Source organism: Oncorhynchus kisutch, unplaced genomic scaffold (assembly GCF_002021735.2).
Source record: "Oncorhynchus kisutch isolate 150728-3 unplaced genomic scaffold, Okis_V2 scaffold3813, whole genome shotgun sequence".
NCBI lineage: Eukaryota > Metazoa > Chordata > Actinopteri > Salmoniformes > Salmonidae > Oncorhynchus > Oncorhynchus kisutch.
In genome coordinates, this window is record NW_022265758.1 from 37,265 (window position 1) to 59,937 (window position 22,673).

The 22,673-nt window shown below is 44.2% G+C and overlaps 1 protein-coding gene across 2 annotated transcripts; it reads right to left on the bottom strand.

Annotated features, from left to right (window-relative positions):
- Window positions 1-128: 128 nt before the first annotated feature.
- Window positions 129-21,601, bottom strand: LOC109877362 (TBC1 domain family member 31). Of its 2 annotated transcripts, none has more exons than XM_031821028.1 (22): window positions 20,764-21,601; window positions 20,393-20,539; window positions 20,185-20,300; window positions 19,788-19,966; window positions 19,457-19,608; window positions 19,139-19,298; window positions 18,736-18,936; window positions 18,413-18,574; window positions 17,884-17,963; window positions 16,992-17,138; window positions 16,673-16,806; window positions 16,064-16,197; window positions 15,671-15,850; window positions 12,473-12,705; window positions 12,104-12,256; window positions 8,254-8,389; window positions 5,415-5,507; window positions 5,065-5,205; window positions 4,319-4,513; window positions 2,752-2,905; window positions 1,417-1,572; window positions 129-817 (listed from the first exon to the last, which is right to left on the bottom strand). In XM_031821028.1, exons 1-22 carry the CDS (start codon window positions 20,835-20,837, stop codon window positions 516-518), a joined length of 3,429 nt encoding a protein of 1,142 aa, XP_031676888.1. In that variant the 5' UTR covers window positions 20,838-21,601; the 3' UTR covers window positions 129-515. The 2 variants fall into 2 exon arrangements, with proteins under 2 accessions (XP_031676888.1, XP_031676889.1); XM_031821029.1 differs by having other exon boundaries at window positions 129-684; window positions 20,764-21,599.
- Between the last annotated feature and the right edge of the window lie 1,072 nt (window positions 21,602-22,673).

Here is a 22,673-nt window from a genome sequence, read left to right on the forward strand (position 1 = left end):
CAAGCATTTCACTGTTAGTCTACACCTGTTGTTTACCAAGCATTTCACTGTTAGTCTACACCTGTTGTTTACCAAGCATTTCACTGTTAGTCTACACCTGTTGTTTACCAAGAATCTGACAAAAACAATTTGATTTGCTAAGGTTTTATTAAAAGGTGAATGACCTGGATACCTATGCTGAGGTTAGCAAGTCAAGTCACCATCAGACCAGAGCACGACTGGTGAGTATAGTCTGGCAAAGACTGAAACTAGTCAACAAGGCAGAGAAAATGACTCAGAGTTGATACAACAATACTTAAAAACAACTTAAATAACTAAATATACACAGGAGACGGTTGTGCTACAAATCTCATTAAGACCATGGAATGCTTTCATTTAATCCCTCTTTAACTAGTCAACATCAGGGTGGTGGTTAGAGGACAGCTGTTTGTTAAGGCAAATAATATCAGCTTTCAAACGGACAAACGAGCAGAAAACCACAAACCATTTCAGTTTCCTTTTCAAGTCTAGATATGCTAAATTAAAAAGGCACAGCAGGTGTGTTTGTGTGTCGTCGTGGTTACTGGGAGACGGTAGAGTTGGAGGTTTTGGCGCGGGCCGCCAGTTTCTGCCGCAGCTCTCTGATGTTCTGCATCAACTCCCTCTCTCTGCAGTCCAGCTCCCCTCGACCCCGGTCCAGAGAGACTGAGAAAACAAGACACCACAGGACTCTTCAGGGACTTACTGTATGGATGTACACTCAGCAAGATTAGTGGGAACACTGAATAATGTCTTGGTAGATGAGAATTCTGTTGATATTTTCTTCTGGAGTACAGACCTGTAGAAACAGTGAATGTAGATTTGTTTCTATTGGTATTGACTGTACATGTGTTTATTCCAGGTGTAACTCTGTGTTTCTATTGGTATTGACTGTACATGTGTTTATTCCAGGTGTAACTCTGTGTTTCTATTGGTATTGACTGTACATGTGTTTATTCCAGGTGTAACTCTGTGTTTCTATTGGTATTGACTGTACATGTGTTTATTCCAGGTGTAACTCTGTGTTTCTATTGGTATTGACTGTACATGTGTTTATTCCAGGTGTAACTCTGTTTCTATTGGTATTGACTGTACATGTGTTTATTCCAGGTGTAACTCTGTGTTTCTATTGGTATTGACTGTACATGTGTTTATTCCAGGTGTAACTCTGTGTTTCTATTGGTATTGACTGTACATGTGTTTATTCCAGGTGTAACTCTGTGTTTCTATTGGTATTGACTGTACATGTGTTTATTCCAGGTGTAACTCTGTTTTGTGTCGCACTGCTTTGCTTTATCTTGGCCAGGTCGCAGTTGTAAATAAGAACCTGTTCTCAACTGGTTTACCTGGTTAAATAAAGGTGAAATAAACGTGGTACAGACAGTCAGAAACACTCACAGCAAGTAGAGTCGTCTGAGGTGGACTGGTTGTTTAGACAGATGTTGTTGGGACTGTGACGTTGTTGAGACTGATGAGGACCAGGAGAAGCAACAGGATTGTGAAGCAGGCCACTAGTGGAGCACGGAGACCTGGCTCTCATCTCCCACTGCTGACCTGCCAAAACATACTGTATTAGTCACCAACACCCCATACACGGCCTGCCTTAGAAACACTGAAACCTTCAACATCAACTATTAGCTTAGAGGAACACTGAAACCTTCAACATCAACTATTAGCTGAGAGGAACACTGTAACCATCAACTATTAGCTTAGAGGAACACTGTAACCAACTATTAGCTTAGAGGAACACTGAAACCTTCAACTATTAGCTTAGAGGAACACTGATACCTTCAACTATTAGCTTAGAGGAACACTGTAACCAACTATTAGCTTAGAGGAACACTAACCTTCAACATCAACTATTAGCTTAGAGGAACACTAAGCTTCAACATCAACTATTAGCTTAGAGGAACACTGACCTTCAACATCAACTATTAGCTTAGAGGAACACTGACCTTCAACATCAACTATTAGCTTAGAGGAACACTAACCTTCAACATCAACTATTAGCTTAGAGGAACACTGAAACCTTCAACTATTAGCTTAGAGGAACACTGACCTTCAACATCAACTATTAGCTTAGAGGAACACTGAAACCTTCAACTATTAGCTTAGAGGAACACTGACCTTCAACATCAACTATTAGCTTAGAGGAACACTGAAACCTTCAACTATTAGCTTAGAGGAACACTGATATCTTCAACATCAACTATTAGCTTAGAGGAACACTAACCTTCAACATCAACTATTAGCTTAGAGGAACACTGATACCTTCAACATCAACTATTAGCTTAGAGGAACACTGATACCTTCAACATCAACTATTAGCTTAGAGGAACACTGACCTTCAACATCAACTATTAGCTTAGAGGAACACTGTAACCTTCAACATCAACTATTAGCTTAGAGGAACACTAACCTTCAACATCAACTATTAGCTTAGAGGAACACTGCAACCTTCAACTATTAGCTTAGAGGAACACTGACCTTCAACATCAACTATTAGCTTAGAGGAACACTGAAACCTTCAACATCAACTATTAGCTTAGAGGAACACTAACCTTCAACATCAACTATTAGCTTAGAGGAACACTGAAACCTTAGGTGACAGGACTGTAGTGTAGTAGTGTGGGTGGTGGGGTAGAATACTCAGCATACTGCAGATAGATATAGAATATAGGACCTGACTGCCTATTCTCTCCACAACATATATTTCTATGGGGCTGGGCTCACTGAGTGAGTGGTCTTGGCTCCTGCGGAGGTTGTCTCTGTGCTGCTCGTTCTCCTCTTCCTCCTGGCTGAAGAAGACTCTCCTGTTGGCCTCGGCTGTGGCTGCAGCCTGCCTCTGCTCCTCTAGCTGGGCCTTCTGAGACACCACCTCCTCCCACTGAAACACAGAATGGCTGAATAAACTGTACACCTCCTGCTGAACACACTGCACACCCCCTCCCTCCCGCTGAACACCACCCCCTCCTCTGCTGAACACCACCCCCTCCTCCGCTGAACACACCCCCTCCTCCCGCTGAACACCACCCCTCCTGCTGAACACCACCCCCTCCTCCGCTGAACACACCCCCTCCTCCCGCTGAACACCACCCCTCCTCCCGCTGAACACCACCCCTCCTCCCGCTGAACACCACCCCTCCTCCTGCTGAACACCACCCCCTCCTCCCGCTGAACACACTGCACACCTCCCGCTGAACACACCCCCTCCTCTCGCTGAACACACCCCCATCTCCCGCTGAACACCACCCCCTCCTCCCACCATAAATCAATCCTTCAGTTGATCAACAGGTACAGTAACTAACAGGACCCTCCATGACCAACTGTATATACTCTCTACATCACCTACCCTCTGTCCCTCATGACCTACTGTATATACTCTCTACATCACCTACACTCTGTCCCTCATGACCTACTGTATATACTCTCTACATCACCTACCCTCTGTCCCTCATGACCTACTGTATATACTCTCTACATCATCTCCCCTCCTACCCTCTGTCCCGCTATGTCCTCATGACCTACTGTATATACCGTCCTCTACATCATCATCTCTCCTCCTACCCTCCGTCCTCATGACCTACTGTATATACCCTCTACATCATCTCTCCTCCTACCCTCTGCCCCTATGTCCTTCTGACCTACTGTATATACCCTCTACATCATCTCTCCTCCTACCCTCTGTCTCTCCACGTCCTCATGACCTACTGTATATATCCTCTCTACATCATCTCTCCTCTTACCCTCTGCCCCTATGTCCTTCTGACCTACTGTATATACCCTCTACATCATCTCACCTCCTACCCTCTGTCTCTCCACGTCCTCATGACCTACTGTATATATCCTCTCTACATCATCTCTCCTCCTACCCTCTGCCCCTCTACGACCTCGTGACCTACTGTATATACCCTCTACATCATCTCTCCTCCTACCCTCTGTCCCTCTACGACCTCGTGACCTACTGTATATACCCTCCTCTACATCATCATCTCTCCTCCTATCCTCTGTCCCTCTACGTCCTCATGACCTACTGTATATACCCTCTACATCATCTCTCCTCCTACCCTCTGTCCCTCTACGTCCTTGTGACCTACTGTATATACCCTCTACATCATCCTCTCTCCACGTCCTCATGACCTACTGTTTATACCCTCTACATCATCTCTCCTCCTACCCTGTCCCTCTACGTCCTCATGACCTACTGTATATACCCTCTACATCATCTCTCCTCCTACCCTCTGTCCCTCTACATCCTCATGATCTACTGTATATACCCTCTCTACATCATCTCTCCTACCCTCTGTCCCTCTACGTCCTCCATGATGTTAACTAGCTGCTGCTCCTTGGTGAGGGTCTCTCTGTGTAGTCCAGCCAGATGGTGGTAGTGTCTGTCCCGGGCTGCATCCTCCTGGTCTAGACGCCTCATCACCTCAGCCTGCCACTCGGTGTCCACTCCCAGCTGGCCTGCTTCAGCTAAACACTCCTCTAGAACCTGAGACGGGGAGGAGGTCAGTCTCTCTCTCCAGTCATTGTTTAATAACTCCCTATATTTCAGTCTAGAACCTGAGACGGGGTGGAGGTCAGTCTCTCTCTCTCTCCAGTCATTGTTTAATAACCCCCTATATTTCAGTCTAGAACCTGAGACGGGGAGGAGGTCAGTCTCTCTCTCTCTCTCTCTCTAGTCATTGTTCAATAACCCCCTATATTTCAGTCTAGAACCTGAGATGGGGTGGAGGTCAGTCTCTCTCTCTCTCCAGTCATTGTTTAATAACCCCCTATATTTCAGTCTAGAACCTGAGACGGGGAGGAGGTCAGTCTCTCTCTCTCTCTAGTCATTGTTCAATAACCCCCTATATTTCAGTCTAGAACCTGAGATGGGGTGGAGGTCAGTCTCTCTCTCTCTCCAGTCATTGTTTAATAACCCCCTATATTTCAGTCTAGAACCTGAGACGGGGTGGAGGTCAGTCTCTCTCTCTCTCCAGTCATTGTTTAATAACCCCCTATATTTCAGTCTCTGGAAGTATACAGTAGATGAACGCTCACCTTCTTGGTTCCCAGGCTGACGTCAGTGTCGTTGTTAAGGAGGTGTTGGAAGGTGGTTTCCTCGACCTCTGACCTGTGTCTCCTGGTATCCACCTCTGCTCTGACCTCCTGAGTCACACGCACCTGCTCCTTGGCCAGTTGCTACATCACAAGGATTACACGGTGACATCACGGTCTGGTGAATGAAGACCAAGCCATATTGTAGCTGGACAGCGTTAAAATGGCCAATGTTAAATGACGTGTGGTGTCTTAACTTTATGCTGCCCGGAATAGAATGTGAATGACGAGATGGTGTTTGTCTCAGGGGCAGGTCTCTGCACATTGTTGCTGTGATGAGGACAGTCACTGACCTGTTCAAACAGCCGTCTCTGTGCTTCCAGCTCCATCTGTCTGACTTGTATATCCTGTACTGCTGCTGCCGTCTCCTGGTCTCTGGTGTTCATCTGAGCCCAACAAACACACCATACAGTAGAGGACATATAGACACCCCATTATATACAGTAGAGTACATATAGACACCCCATTATATACAGTAGAGGACATATAGACACCCCATTATAGACAGAGGACATATAGACACCCCATTATAGACAGAGGACATATAGACACCCCATTATATACAGTAGAGGACATATAGACACCCCATTATATACGGTAGAGGACATATAGACACCCCATTATAGACAGAGGACATATAGACACCCCATTATAGACAGAGGACATATAGACACCCCATTATAGACAGAGGACATATAGACACCCCATTATATACAGTAGAGGACATATAGACACCCCATTATATACAGTAGAGGACATATAGACACCCCATTATAGACAGTAGAGGACATATAGACACCCCATTATATACAGTAGAGGACATATAGACACCCCATTATAGACAGTAGAGGACATATAGACACCCCATTATATACAGTAGAGGACATATAGACACCCCATTATATACAGTAGAGGACATATAGACACCCCATTATATACAGTAGAGGACATATAGACACCCCATTATATACAGTAGAGGACATAGACACCCCATTATAGACAGTAGAGGACATATAGACACCCCATTATATACAGTAGAGTACATATAGACACCCCATTATAGACAGTAGAGGACATATAGACACCCCATTATATACAGTAGAGTACATATAGACACCCCATTATATACAGTAGAGGACATATAGACACCCCATTGAGGACATATAGATACCCCATTATATACAGTAGAGTACATATAGACACCACATTATATACAGTAGAGGACATAGACACCCCATTATATACAGTAGAGGACATATAGACACCCCATTATATACAGTAGAGGACATATAGACACCCCATTGAGGACATATAGATACCCCATTATATACAGTAGAGTACATATAGACACCCCATTATATACAGTAGAGTACATATAGACACCCCATTATATACAGTAGAGTACATATAGACACCCCATTATATACAGTAGAGGACATATAGACACCCCATTATAGACAGTAGAGGACATATAGACACCCCCTTATATACAGTAGAGGACATAGACACCCCATTATAGACAGTAGAGGACATATAGACACCCCATTATATACAGTAGAGTACATATAGACACCTCATTATATACAGTAGAGGACATATAGACACCCCATTATATACAGTAGAGGACATATAGGCACCCCATTATATACAGTAGAGGACATATAGACACCCCATTATATACAGTAGAGGACATATAGACACCCCATTATATACAGTAGAGGACATATAGACACCCCATTATAGACAGTAGAGGACATATAGACACCCCATTATATACAGTAGAGGACATATAGACACCCCATTATATACAGTAGAGGACATATAGACACCCCATTATATACAGTAGAGGACATAGACACCCCATTATAGACAGTAGAGGACATATAGACACCCCATTATATACAGTAGAGTACATATAGACACCCCATTATAGACAGTAGAGGACATATAGACACCCCATTATATACAGTAGAGTACATATAGACACCCCATTATATACAGTAGAGGACATATAGACACCCCATTATATACAGTAGAGGACATATAGACACCCCATTATATACAGTAGAGGACATATAGGCACCCCATTATATACAGTAGAGGACATATAGACACCCCATTATAGACAGTAGAGGACATATAGACACCCCATTGAGGACATATAGACACCCCATTATATACAGTAGAGTACATATAGACACCTCATTATATACAGTAGAGGACATATAGACACCCCATTATATACAGTAGAGGACATATAGGCACCCCATTATATACAGTAGAGGACATATAGACACCCCATTATATACAGTAGAGGACATATAGACACCCCATTATATACAGTAGAGTACATATAGGCACCCCATTATATACAGTAGAGTACATATAGACACCCCATGATATACAGTAGAGGACATAGACACCCCATTATAGACAGTAGAGTACATAGACACCCCATTATATACAGTAGAGTACATAGACACCCCATTACATACAGTAGAGTACATATAGATACCCCATTATATACAGTAGAGGACATATAGACACCCCATTATAGACAGTAGAGGACATATAGACACCCCCTTATATACAGTAGAGGACATAGACACCCCATTATTGACAGTAGAGTACATATAGGCACACCATTATATACAGTAGAGTACATATAGACACCCCATTATATACAGTAGAGGACATAGACACCCCATTATAGACAGTAGAGTACATATAGACACCCCATTATATACAGTAGAGGACATAGACACCCCATTATAGACAGTAGAGTACATATAGACACCCCATTATAGACAGAGGACATATAGACACCCCATTATATACAGTAGAGGACATAGACACCCCATTATAGACAGTAGAGGACATATAGACACCCCATTATAGACAGTAGAGGACATAGACACCCCATTATAGACAGTAGAGTACATATAGACACCCCATTATATACAGTAGAGGACATATAGACACCCCATTATATACAGTAGAGGACATAGACACCCCATTATAGACAGTAGAGTACATATAGGCACACCATCACATTACACACAAAATAAAAGGATGGAATGAATCTCTTCTTTCAATATTAAATACAGGGAGGTGACTGAAGTGAAAACAGACCTTCCTCTGTATCTGCTCGTCCAGTCTGTGTAGATCAGTCAGTCTCTGGTCCTGCTGCTGTTTCAGGAAGCGTCTCCTGGCAGCATCCATCAGCTGGAGCTCCTTCACCTTCAACTCACGCTTCATGGCTGTTAACCTGGAGACACATTATAGACTGTCAGAGAGACTAACCTGGGGACGCATTATAGACTGTCAGAGAGACTAACCTGGAGACACCGACTGTCAGAGAGACTAACCTGGAGACACCGACTGTCAGAGAGACTAACCTGGAGACACCGACTGTCAGAGAGACTAACCTGGGGACGCATTACAGACTGTCAGAGAGACTAACCTGGAGACACCGACTGTCAGAGAGACTAACCTGGGGACGCATTACAGACTGTCAGAGAGACTAACCTGGAGACACCGACTGTCAGAGAGACTAACCTGGAGACACCGACTGTCAGAGAGACTAACCTGGAGACACCGACTGTCAGAGAGACTAACCTGGAGACACCGACTGTCAGAGAGACTAACCTGGGGACGCATTACAGACTGTCAGAGAGACTAACCTGGAGACACCGACTGTCAGAGAGACTAACCTGGGGACGCATTACAGACTGTCAGAGAGACTAACCTGGAGACACATGACAGACTGTCAGAGAGACTAACCTGGGGATTTCATTAGACTGTCAGAGAGACTAACCTGGAGACACATTACAGACTGTCAAAGAGACTAACCTAGGTCCACAGATGATGCAATCTCAACCACACTGCACACTGCCCTAACCCATCTGGACAAGAGGAATACCTATGTGAGAATGCTGTTCATCGACTACAGCTCGGCATTCAACACCATAGTACCCTCCAAGCTCGTCATCAAGCTCGAGACCCTGGGTCTCGACCCCGCCTTGTGCAACTGGGTACTGGACTTCCTGACGGGCTGCCCCCAGGTGGTGAGGGTAGGCAACAACATCTCCTCCCTGCTGATCCTCAACACTGGGGCCCCACAAGGGTGCGTTCTGAGCCCTCTCCTGTACTCCCTGTTCACCCACGACTGCGTGGCCACGCACACCTCCAACTCAATCATCAAGTTTGCGGACGACACAACAGTGGTAGGCTTGATTACCAACAACGACGAGACGGCCTACAGGGAGGAGGTGAGGGCCCTCGGAGTGTGGTGTCAGGAAAATAACCTCAACGTCAACAAAACTAAGGAGATGATTGTGGACTTCAGGAAACAGCAGAGGGAACACCCCCCTATCCACATCGATGGAACAGTAGTGGAGAGGGTAGCAAGTTTTAAGTTCCTCGGCATACACATCACAGACAAACTGAATTGGTCCACTCACACAGACAGCATCGTGAAGAAGGCGCAGCAGCGCCTCTTCAACCTCAGGAGGCTGAAGAAATTCGGCTTGTCACCAAAAGCACTCACAAACTTCTACAGATGCACAATCGAGAGCATCCTGGTGGGCTGTATCACCGCCTGGTACGGCAACTGCTCCGCCCTCAACCGTAAGGCTCTCCAGAGGGTAGTGAGGTCTGCACAACGTATCACCGGGGGCAAACTACCTGCCCTCCAGGACACCTACACCACCCGATGTTACAGGAAGGCCATAAAGATCATCAAGGACATCAACCACACGAGCCACTGCCTGTTCACCCCGCTATCATCCAGAAGGCGAGGTCAGTACAGGTGCATCAAAGCTGGGACCGAGAGACTGAAAAACAGCTTCTATCTCAAGGCCATCAGACTGTTAAACAGCCACCACTACATTGAGTGGCTGCTGCCAACACACTGACACTGACACTGACTCAACTCCAGCCATTTTAATAATGGGAATTGATGGGAAATGATGTAAATATATCACTAGCCACTTTAAACAATGCTACCTTATATAATGTTACTTACCCTACATTATTCATCTCATATGCATACGTATATACTGTACTCTATATCATCGACTGCATCCTTATGTAATACATGTATCACTAGCCACTTTAACTATGCCACTTTGTTTACATACTCATCTCATATGTATATACTGTACTCGATACCATCTACTGTATCTTGCCTATGCTGCTCTGTACCATCACTCATTCATATATCCTTATGTACATATTCTTTATCCCCTTACACTGTGTATAAGACAGTAGTTTTGGAATTGTTAGTTAGATTACTTGTTGGTTATTACTGCATTGTCGGAACTAGAAGCACAAGCATTTCGCTACACTCGCATTAACATCTGCTAACCATGTGTATGTGACAAATAAAATTTGATTTGATTTGATTTAGAGACACATTACAGACTGTCAGAGAGACTAACCTGGAGACACATTACAGACTGTCAGAGAGACTAACCTGGGGACACATTAGACTGTCAGAGAGACTAACCTGGGGACACATTAGACTGTCAGAGAGTCTAACCTGGAGACACATTACAGACTGTCAGAGAGACTAACCTGGAGACACATTACAGACTGTCAGGGAGACTAACCTGGAGACACATTACAGACTGTCAGAGAGACTAACCTGGAGACACATTACAGACTGTCAGGGAGACTAACCTGGAGACACAGACTGTCAGAGAGACTAACCTGGGGACACATTACAGACTGTCAGAGAGACTAACCTGGAGACAGACTGTCAGAGAGACTAACCTGGAGACACATTACAGACTGTCAGGGAGACTAACCTGGAGACACATTACAGACTGTCAGAGAGACTAACCTGGAGACACATTACAGACTGTCAGACTAACCTTGGAACACATTACAGACTGTCAGAGACTAACCTGGAGACACATTACAGACTGTCAGAGAGACTAACCTCGGGATACATTACAGACCATCAGAGAGACTAACCTGGGGATACATTACAGACTGTCAGATAAATAAACCTTGGAACACATTACAGACTGTCAGACTAACCTTGGAACACATTACAGACTGTCAGAGACTAACCTGGAGACACATTACAGACTGTCAGAGAGACTAACCTGGGGATACATTACAGACTGTCAGAGACTAACCTGGAGACACATTACAGACTGTCAGAGAGACTAACCTGGGGATACATTACAGACTGTCAGACTAACCTTGGAACACATTACAGACTGTCAGAGACTAACCTGGAGACACATTACAGACTGTCAGAGAGACTAACCTGGGGATACATTACAGACCATCAGAGAGACTAACCTGGGGATACATTACAGACTGTCAGATAAATAAACCTTGGAACACATTACAGACTGTCAGACTAACCTGGGGACACATTACAGACTGTCAGACTAACCTGGGGATACATTACAGACTGTTAGATAAATAAACCTTGGAACACATTACAGACTGTCAGACTAACCTGGGGACACATTACAGACTGTTAGATAAATAAACCTTGGAACAGGGAACTCAAGTCTATTTCATCTTAATTAGTGACATCACATTTGATGGGCCTGTACCAAGTCATTTATGAGGATCAATAACTATGACATGGGAGTGTCACATTACCTCAGAATGTACTCCTCCTACATGATGCAGACACAGTTCTGGCTTGGAAAGGGGGGGGCTAGTCAAATTGTACAACTGAATGTATTCAACTGAAATGTGTATTCCGCATTTAACCCAACCTCTCAATCAGAAAGGTGCAGGGGGCTGCCTTAAATTAACATCCACGTCTTCGGCACCCGGGGAACAGTGGGTTAACTGCCTTGTTCATGGGATTCGATCCAGCAACCTTTCGGTTACTGGCCCTACACTCTAACCACTAGGCTACCTGCCTGCCCCTACACTCTAACCACTAGGCTACCTGAATGATTGATGTGGTAATAAATTGGCAGACATAGATGACTGTCTGTTCTCTGACCTGGTTCTCTGTTCAGCCAGCTTGCTCTCCTCCTGCTGTAGGATGTCCCTGCGTTTCTCCTCAGCCTGCTGCAGTATCTCCTGCTGGGTGTACCATGCCTCGTCCTCAGCCTGCCTCTGAACCGCCTTCGCACGCAGCTCCTGCACCGCCTGCCTGGAGAGACACGCACACATATCTGACACTGTTCTTTGACACAAATACTGAAGAAGGCTTTGACCGAAACGTCCGTGTCAAGCCTTTCCCCCCTTGCTACTGCAAGAAAAACAGAGATAAGAGATATTAAGAGTTTGACTTTGTGTGAACCTTATCGTCTTTGCCAGTGTTCTAGAATGCCACAGAAAGGATAAGATGGCAATGATATAATCTGACCTCTCTCTGAGGTAGTCCACTTCCTGTTGGCGTATCCTCTCTCTCTCCTGAGACTGGTACTCCACTATGTAGGTGGGGTACTTGTTGAAGACAGGGTACTGTCCCCTGGTCAGAGGCTGAAAGTCATCCAGCATGTTCCTGGGGTGGATGTCTGCTGGGGTGCTCTCCATCAGCCTGTAGGTCTCCTTTATCACGGAGCTGACGTCCAGGTTGTTACGGTGATGGAAGAAATACTGGGAGGGAGAGAAAGAAGGAGGCAGGGAGAGAATCAAGGGTGCATTTTCCCTTCATGAAGAAGGTACATATACTGTAGCTGCAAGAAGCAATGAACAGGGTTCATAGGATGGCAGAAAGGACACCTGGGTAATAGTTACGATATCAACGCCAAACTGAATAGGGTTCATCATGGTAATGTCTCTGATGACCCTAAAAAGTTCCACGTTGATAGGCCCTTGTGGAGTGGATTTACAAAGGATTTAAAATGGACTCTTAAATGTTGATTTCCTGATTGAGCAGTCACTTCTTCTAGTCAAAACCGGCAGAACTGCCCTGAGAACAGTGTGAATATCCACTCAGTGTGACAGTGCTTTGATGGATCCTTGAGGCAAATTTGTTCAGCATGAGAAAAGTCACCTACATACAAAGTTCCAAGCCTCTAGGTCAAGGGGAATTCAACTGGGGTGAACACATTGTGGATGACCTACCTACAGTAGAAAAGAGGAGAATATCTTTATTCTAACGATGTCAACTGTATTTCTCAACTCCTTATAATGAGCCAATCACACTCATTGGAGCAGCTGACAAAAGGCTTTGAAAAGCCCTTGCTAATAGACTACCAGTACGACAAGTACCGATGGCTGCTGGTAGGATTTCTGGACTTCATCTTTTTGCCAACACCTGGCTAACCTTTGTTTAACCAGCTAAACAGCTGCTCTTAGGAAAAAGGACACTTCCTCTTGCAATTATAAAATGTGTTGAGGTCAAAATAATGAAACACAGCTAATCTATTCATTTAAAAAAATGTTGATTACTTCTCCTTGACATTATCATTCACCTGATGATAAGACATGTGCATTTAATTATTATTACTTTTGCTAATGTATGATGGGGGTCCCTGGAGGGGTTCTGGGAATGGGTCCCTGGGGAAGGGGTCCCTGGAGGGGGTCCCTGGAGGGGTTCTGGGAATGGGTCCCTGGGGAAGGGGTCCCTGGAGGGGGTCCCTGGGAGGGGTTCTGGGAATGGGTCCCTGGGAGAGTTTCTGGGAATGGGTCCCTGGGAGAGGTTCTGGGAATGGGTCCCTGGGGAAGGGGTCCCTGGAGGGGGTCCCTGGAGGGGTTCTGGGAATGGGTCCCTGGGGAAGGGGTCCCTGGAGGGGGTCCCTGGAGGGGTTCTGGGAATGGGTCCCTGGGGAAGGGGTCCCTGGAGGGGGTCCCTGGAGGGGTTCTGGGAATGGGTCCCTGGGGAAGGGGTCCCTGGAGGGGGTCCCTGGGAGGGGTTCTGGGAATGGGTCCCTGGGGGGGGTTCTGGGAATGGGTCCCTGGGGAAGGGGTCCCTGGAGGGGGTCCCTGGCCAAGAAAAGGTTGAAGACCCCTGCTGTAGGTCAAACGGGGTGATGGATATGAGGGTTTATAACTGCTTATAACCTCGCTACATATAGGTCAATCAGTACCATTCTTTTTGATCAAATCAGTCCTGTAGTTTGTTTGTGCCAAATTTGGAGAAAAGAAAAGTTCCCAATCTATGCTTGCGATATTTTTTTATTTATAAAAATTCAGCTTTGCTGTGAACAACTAATACATTAGACTAGAGTAACCATGTTAAAATGATGCAAATAATGCTCTGTTCTTCAATATTCATCCTTAATATACAATTCGGAGACTGTCGCAGTAGTCATGACAACATATATAGTGGCATATAGTCATAACATGAAGTCATATAAAGGGCCTAACCAATGAAAGTGTCCCTTCCCATGGTTTACATAAAACATCTTACCGTAAACCTTCCCATGATTTATATAAAACCTCTTACCGTAAACCTTCCCATGGTTTATATAAAACCTCTTACCTCAAACCTTCCCATGATTTATATAAAACCTCTTACCGTAAACCTTCCCATGGTTTATATAAAACCTCTTACCGTAAACCTTCCCATGGTTTATATAAAACCTCTTACCGTAAACCTTCCCATGGTTTATATAAAACCTCTTACCTCAAACCTTCCCATGGTTTATATAAAACCTCTTACCGTAAACCTTCCCATGGTTTATATAAAACCTCTTACCGTAAACCTTCCCATGATTTATATAAAACCTCTTACCGTAAACCTTCCCATGGTTTATATAAAACCTCTTACCGTAAACCTTCCCATGGTTTATATAAAACCTCTTACCGTAAACCTTCCCATGGTTTATATAAAACCTCTTACCTCAAACCTTCCCATGGTTTATATAAAACATCTTACCGTAAACCTTCCCATGGTTTATATAAAACATCTTACCGTAAACCTTCCCATGGTTTACATAAAACATCTTACCGTAAACCTTCCCATGGTTTATATAAAACTTCTTACCTCAAACCTTCCCATGGTTTATATAAAACATCTTACCGTAAACCTTCCCATGGTTTACATAAAACCTCTTACCGTAAACCTTCCCATGGTTTATATAAAACATCTTACCGTAAACCTTCCCATGGTTTACATAAAACATCTTACCGTAAACCTTCCCATGGTTTATATAAAACATCTTACCGTAAACCTTCCCATGGTTTACATAAAACATCTTACCGTAAACCTTCCCATGGTTTACATAAAACATCTTACCGTAAACCTTCCTATGGTTTATATAAAACCTCTTACCGTAAACCTTCCCTATATAAAACATCTTACCGTAAACCTTCCCTATATAAAACCTCTTACCGTAAACCTTCCCATGGTTTATATAAAACCTCTTACCGTAAACCTTCCCATGGTTTATATAAAACATCTTACCGTAAACCTTCCCATGGTTTATATAAAACCTCTTACCGTAAACCTTCCCATGGTTTATATAAAACATCTTACCGTAAACCTTCCCATGGTTTATATAAAACATCTTACCGTAAACCTTCCCATGGTTTATATAAAACCTCTTACCGTAAACCTTCCCTATATAAAACATCTTACCGTAAACCTTCCCATGGTTTACATAAAACCTCTTACCTCAAAGTCCTCTTTGTGGCTGCAGAGCAGTAGTGGGGCACGGCAGCAGGTGACATATGAGACCACAGATACCAATAAGAAGGCAGGATGGTTAGAGAAGACGTTGTCAAACAGTTTGAGCCACTCATCTCTGGTCAGCACCTCAGAGAACAGAGTCTCTAACAGGGGCCACACATACAGCTGGAGGAGAGGGAGGGGAGATAGAGGTTATTAAAGAGTTTCAGCCACTTTTCTCTGGTCAACATCTCAGAGAACAGAGTCTCTAACAGCGAGTGGAAATGTATCACTGAACGCTTGTTTGTGGGAGCAGATAAAATAACAACCGTACAATACTAGTGTCATTACAATACAGTTGTAAGGAGAGTTTAAAAAGAGATCTCCTGGTCGTCTCACCTGAGAGGTGACTCCACAGTCGATGAGGTGCTGCAGCAGTTCCTTGTCATGGTGAGCCAGAACATTCTCTGCCATGCTCAGTACATTGAGAGGAGGGTTGGGGAAGTATTCAAACCAGTGCTGGCACCAGTTCACTGCAAAGGACAAACAAAACTGTCAAAACTCTATTTTACAACCAAAGGTACATAAACAAGGTACACTAAAAAGTAAACTGAAAAAGTGACAAATATTCAGCAACGCGAAGTTAGCAAACAGGGCCAACATGAAAGGACAAGTGAAACATGATTCAGTTTCTAGTAGTGTGTATACTGTGTGTACAGTGTGTATTGTGTACAGTGTATACTGTGTGTACAGTGTATACTGTGTGTACAGTGTGTATTGTGTACAGTGTATACTGTGTGTACAGTGTGTACAGTGTATACTGTGTGTACAGTGTGTACAGTGTATACTGTGTGTACTGTGTATACTGTGTGTACAGTGTGTACTGTGTATACTGTGTGTACAGTGTATACTGTGTGTACTGTGTGTACAGTGTGTACAGTGTATACTGTGTGTACTGTGTATTGTGTGTACACTGTGTGTATACTGTGTGTACAGTGTGTACAGTACCTATAGTGGTGGAGACCACTTCAAAACAGAGCAGTGGGTTATTCTGGAAGAGCTTGACGAAGGGAAACGCCATCAGAGGGAGGTAGTCTGTCTCTCCAAAGATGGCCGCCCAGTGGGCTAGTGCAGACAACACTCTGTAGGCAGACAAGAGATGGAAATGACAGCACTGTCAGATACACCCATCACAATAATTAATCATCAAAGACGTTTTGATAAAAATTGAAGAACCATTAGCTCCTACTATGAATAATTCCATCTGATCTGAAGGTGCCCAGGCCAACATGCCAGCAGGCTGATAGTGCCAGCCAGGTAAGTATACCGTTGAAGTCCCCGCTGCAGTTTGTGGCTCTTGATGGGGTATCTCTCCTGGATGCTGAGGTAGGCAGAGTGCAGGCCTTTATCGGTCAGACTGCTGAAAGCTGCGTGGTTCTCTGGTAGACGCAGGAGGGACCTCCACACAAACATCCTGACAAATAAAACGCATGATCATCATAACGGAACCCGTTTACCGTAGTGTCTAAAGGAGCACCGTTTACCGTAGTGTCTAAAGGAGCACCGTTTACCGTAGTGTCTAAAGGAGCACCGTTTACCGTAGTGTCTAAAGGAGCACCGTTTACCGTAGTGTCTAAAGGAGCACCGTTTACCGTAGTGTCTAAAGGAGCACCGTTTACCGTAGTGTCTAAAGGAGCACCGTTTACCGTAGTGTCTAAAGGAGCACCGTTTACCGTAGTGTCTAAAGGAGCACCGTTTACCGTAGTGTCTAAAGGAGCACCGTTTACCGTAGTGTCTAAAGGAGCACCGTTTACCGTAGTGTCTAAAGGAGCACCGTTTACCGTAGTGTCTAAAGGAGCACCGTTTACTGTAGTGTATAAAGGAGCACCGTTTACCGTAGTGTCTAAAGGAGCACCGTTTACCGTAGTGTCTAAAGGAGCACCGTTTACCATAGTGTCTAAAGGAGCACCGTTTACCGTAGTGTCTAAAGGAGCACCGTTTACTCTAGTGTCTAAAGGAGCACCGTTTACCGTAGTGTCTAAAGGAGCACCGTTTACTCTAGTGTCTAAAGGAGCACCGTTTACCGTAGTGTCTAAAGGAGCACCGTTTACTGTAGTGCCTAAAGGAGCACCATTTACTGTAGTGTATAAGGAGCACATTTGTATGTTGCTGCCCCTCTGTGACACCTTGGCCCCGATTCCTGATTTGTAGTTAGTTACCTGTATTTAGCTGGATATTCTCCAAATGCCTTCAGTAACGTCACAAGCCTCTTCTTGTTCAGACCGTCAGGCAGTTCATTCTGAAAAAGAAAAGCCACAAATCAGTTGAATGCCTCGCTTGATTCAAAACAACATCATTCAAAATGTGGGATGAGGAAAACCAATGGTAAAATCATTAGACAGCTTGGCTCCAGACCAGAGAAGTAAATAAGGTCATGCTATTATACGGTCACTATGAGATTATACCACAAGTATCTATGCTTCTGTCTGCCATGTGTTTCTGCATGCTCTACAGGTGTAGGCTCTTAATTTGAGGCAGTTTGCTACAGAGGGAAAATAATCCTGGAGCAACAGGAAATGTGAATTACAATATTGATTATAATTAATGGATTTTTTTTTGTAGGGGTCAAAATCAGAAATTTTCAAGGGGAAATTACAAACTTCAGAAGCCTTTTAAAACCTTGAATACAAGTTTTCATTTCCTGTTGTGCAACAAAAGAGTGATCCAATGAATATCCTACATCTGTACCTCTTTATCCTCTGTCATGGGGACAGCTGGAGGCCTCAGGACTTTGGTCTTGACCCGTCGACCAGAGTTTTTGGCCGGCCGCTGGACCCCTTCTGACTTCACCTTCATTGTCAGAGCGGAACACTCTCCACCAGACACCACTTTGACCAGGGACGGAGGAGGCTAGGAGAGGATGACGAGTGGCTCAGGGGAAGGCAGAAACATGACTGATGTGTGCCAATGTAAAAACTACACAGATGAAACTAAGCTGCCTGGGTCATTCAGTCAAATTCAAGGACACGTGTCAGATGAACAGCCTTTCTAATCACTCTGATGATTGCTACCTTGTTGTAGTCCTGGGTCAGACACTGAACACTGTAGATGTTTAGGCTGCCGTTGTCCATTATCGTGACAATATGGCGTCCGTTGGGACTGACGGTGGCTGAGGTGATGGCGTCATCATGGGATCCGATGTTGAAGAGCAGCTTGCAGGTCTGGATGTTGATGAAACGCATCACACCATCCTGACTCAGCACCCCAAGAGTCTGAAGAACAAAAACTAAATGTTGTCTAATTTTCCAACCACCGAGACAAATGAAGCATGTTCTCCAAAATACCTCAGTATCAGATAGCATTGGCTGTACATTGGCTGCTTGTTTTGGCAAGGGTTCACTTGAAAAAGAGATGTAAAACTCAAAGTGACTTCCTTGGTTAAAGGATGAATAAATAGAATGAATGAATACATACCTGGCTGGCCCCACCATCGAAGCTGTCTGGTAGGAACTCCAGCTGTCTGACAGTGCGGACCTTGGGAGGCATCTGGACCACTCTAAGCAGCTGCCTGGTGTCCAGACACCACAGATGGAGAAGGTTGGATCTGCCCCCTGCAGCCAGAATCTTCCCATCACTGTCAAGAGAACACAGATGGTTTTAGGAGGACATCACTGGTACTGAACATCTGCTTTGTTGTTCAGGGCTTATCTGTAATTGTCATAGCCCCACAGACAGACACACTTTTGTATATTAGACTTCCACTCAACCGTTCAAAAACACACACACACACACCGTGTGACAGCAAATGCCTTGTAGTGTATCCTGGGTCCCTCATCAGGAACAGGCAGCTGGTATTTGCAGAACAACGTGTCACTCTCCCAGGCAAAGATGGAGTCATCGTTGAAACAGCTGAGGATGGTATTCCCCAGAGGAAGAAAGAACACCTAGAAAAAAATAACACACACAGTTAAAATGAATTTTCACAAATTCAGATAAATTGTTTAGAGTTCTACAAAATGTAAAATATAAAAAGGCACTGTGTGAATTTTGCCATTATGTATTCATTGTACTGTCAAATCTGAAAAATGAAATGATTCAGTTGTGTAAATGTGAATGATCTAACCCTCTGTATGCCGACAGACTGGCGGACATTGAGTTTCCTCTTCCTCTGGAAGGTGTCCAGGTCCCAGAGCTGAGCCGTGTCAGCTGATGTACTGATGGCGTAGCGGCCAGAGCCATGGACCGACACGGAGGATACCGCCCCCTCGTGACCTCGCATCCAGCTCACCAGCTGCTTCGTATCTGACGGAATCAAACAATCAATCAATCACTTTTTTTGTTCCAATTGGCAAACACCCAGCAAAAACTCCATTATCTGATGGAATCATTGGTCTTTCAACATACTGGAAGTTTGGGTATACAGGCCAATACACCACAGAAGATGACTTTACCCTCCTCAATCAGCTAATCAGTTCCTAACCTTTTGGAAAACAATTAAGCAGTAATGTAAGGAGGCAAACCTTTGTCAAAGCACTTGATGGAGTAGTCTGCAAGAGCAACCAAGAATTCCGTTGTTCTGCGCAAGTTGAAGGCCAAGGCAGTGCATGCTTGACCGGTTTTCTGGACAAGTCTAAACCTGGAGAGAGACAGAACAGGTATGAGCACGGCCTGCACCAGTAAGAGTATTGCAATGCAATATTGTGGTGTTGACAGTGTGACATACTGCACCTGTTTCTGGTGATGTCTAAGACATAAATATTCCCATGGTGATCTCCAGCCAGGAAAGAGTCCCCTGTAGTGTCAAAGGTGACATGAAGGAAGCGGACTGTTTTGGACTGGTAGGCAGCTGCACTGCGAATCACTGTGACCATGATACTGTTAAAGCAAAAACTGTTATTGTGGTCTACATACAAGATGCACGTCTAGCTGTCAGACAAGAATGCAAAGCACAGCTTCTATTCAAGATATGCAGAAACAGACACTAGCATTCCCCTCTCGTTTACGATCAACAACACTCAACAGCCAGGCTTCACTATCACAAGGTGATGGAGCCTCAACAAGTGAGTTATGAGCTAACGTTATCCTTTGAAACGACCTACCCAGTATTACTTGGTGTTGGTTTTCGATGCCATACTTTTCCCTCCTCCTTGTTTCCAATATCGGTCGTTTGCATTTTTTTGATGAGCAGAATTGGGGATATGATACGTTTGGATCTAGCTAGCTAGTGAGTTAGCAGTGGTAACTAATTCACTGTTAATTAGCTAGCCTGAATACCAGCCTATCGTCTGGCGGTCTGTACAGCGCGAAATTTGAAATAACACGTTATTGCTGGTCTCCAATCGCAAGAAGAGCATTCACACGCATATTATCGAGCAATCAATATCGCGCAAAATTATTTATTGAGTACAAAACTCAAATGAAAGCCATAATATTATACATCTATTATAAATCTGTCTTCAGTTAGAAAGTTGTCAGCGGTTATCTTGTCGCTTCTTGAATGACGTCCCGAAGGGGATGTAAACAGTAGCAGGAATTGTGGTTACTGGAGTTCTCTATGATCAAATAGGTTAAATTGGAGGATTGGAGGTTTGAAACACTCTGTGTAGATGTACCACAGTTACAAACGAATAAATGTGATTGTTCTATAGTCATTACTGCTAATTATAAGGGGGTGCATAACATAGCCATAGGCCATGAAGGTGGACAAGGACCAATGCCGTGCCAAGTTTTGGTTTAGAAAAAAGTATGATAGGCGGACACTTTCTCAAGGTGATCACAATACAAGATCAAATGTATCTAGCTAGCTACAGTATTTGACACCTGTCTTATTTTCCTGCACTCTTAGCAACGCGGTTCTAATTATATACACTAGCGTTGCTTTCAATTGTATTGAGACAAAATATCTTAAAGGATCATATTATTAAACAGACTTTCCAAACGTGGGTCTGTTGTAGACCCACTTCCTCTCTGCTGACCTCATGTCAAAATAAAGGTCCTGCACGTGCACCATTAGTGGAGAAAAAATTTATAACTTGTAGGGGACTTTTATTTTGACATTAAGTAAGCAGAGAGGAAGTGGGTCTACAACAGACCCACGTTTGGTAAGTTTGTCTCAAATTCCCAAGCCATAATGACCAACCGTCCTGCCCAATGCACAGTAGGTTCAAATGCAATTGTATTTAACTTCTGGCTTCCCACGGAAAGTTTTTGTGCAACCCAATACAATTGAAAGCAATTCTACTGTATGTAAATACTACACCCGCGTTGATAAAAGCACCTACCTTAACCACAGGAATAGAAATATCAATGCAACATGTAAAGTGTTGGGCCCAAGTTTCATGAGCTGAAATAAATGATCCACAAAATGTTCCATATGCACAAAAAGCTTATCTCTCAAATGTTGTGCATAAATGATTTTACATCCCTGTTAGTGAGCATTTATTCTTTGCCAAGATAATCCATCCACTTGACAGCTGTGGTGGAGACAATAAAAGGCCACTCTAAAATGTGCAGTTTTGTCACACAACACAATGCCACAATTGGCATGCTGACTGCAGGAATGTCCATCAGAGCTGTTGCCCGAGTATTTAATGTTCATTTGTCTACCATAAGCCGCTTCCAACGTTTTAGAGAATTTGGCAGTACGTCCAACCGGCCTCACAACCGCAGACCACGTGTAAACACGTCAGCCCAAGACCTCCATATCCGTCTTCTTCACCTACGGGATCGTCTGAGACTAGCCACTCGGACAGCTGATGAAACTGTGGGTTTGCACAACCAAAGAATTTCTGCATAAACTGTCAGAAATCGTCTCAGGGAAGCTCATCTGTGTGATCATCGTCCTCACCAGGGTCTTGTCCAGTGGAGGCTGCTGAGGGGAGAATGGCTCATAATAATGTCTGGAACGGAGCAAATAGAATGGGAACCATGTGTTTGATGTATTTGATACCGTTCCACCTATTCCACTCCAGCCATTACCACGAGCAGGTTCGCCACAATGAAGGTGCCA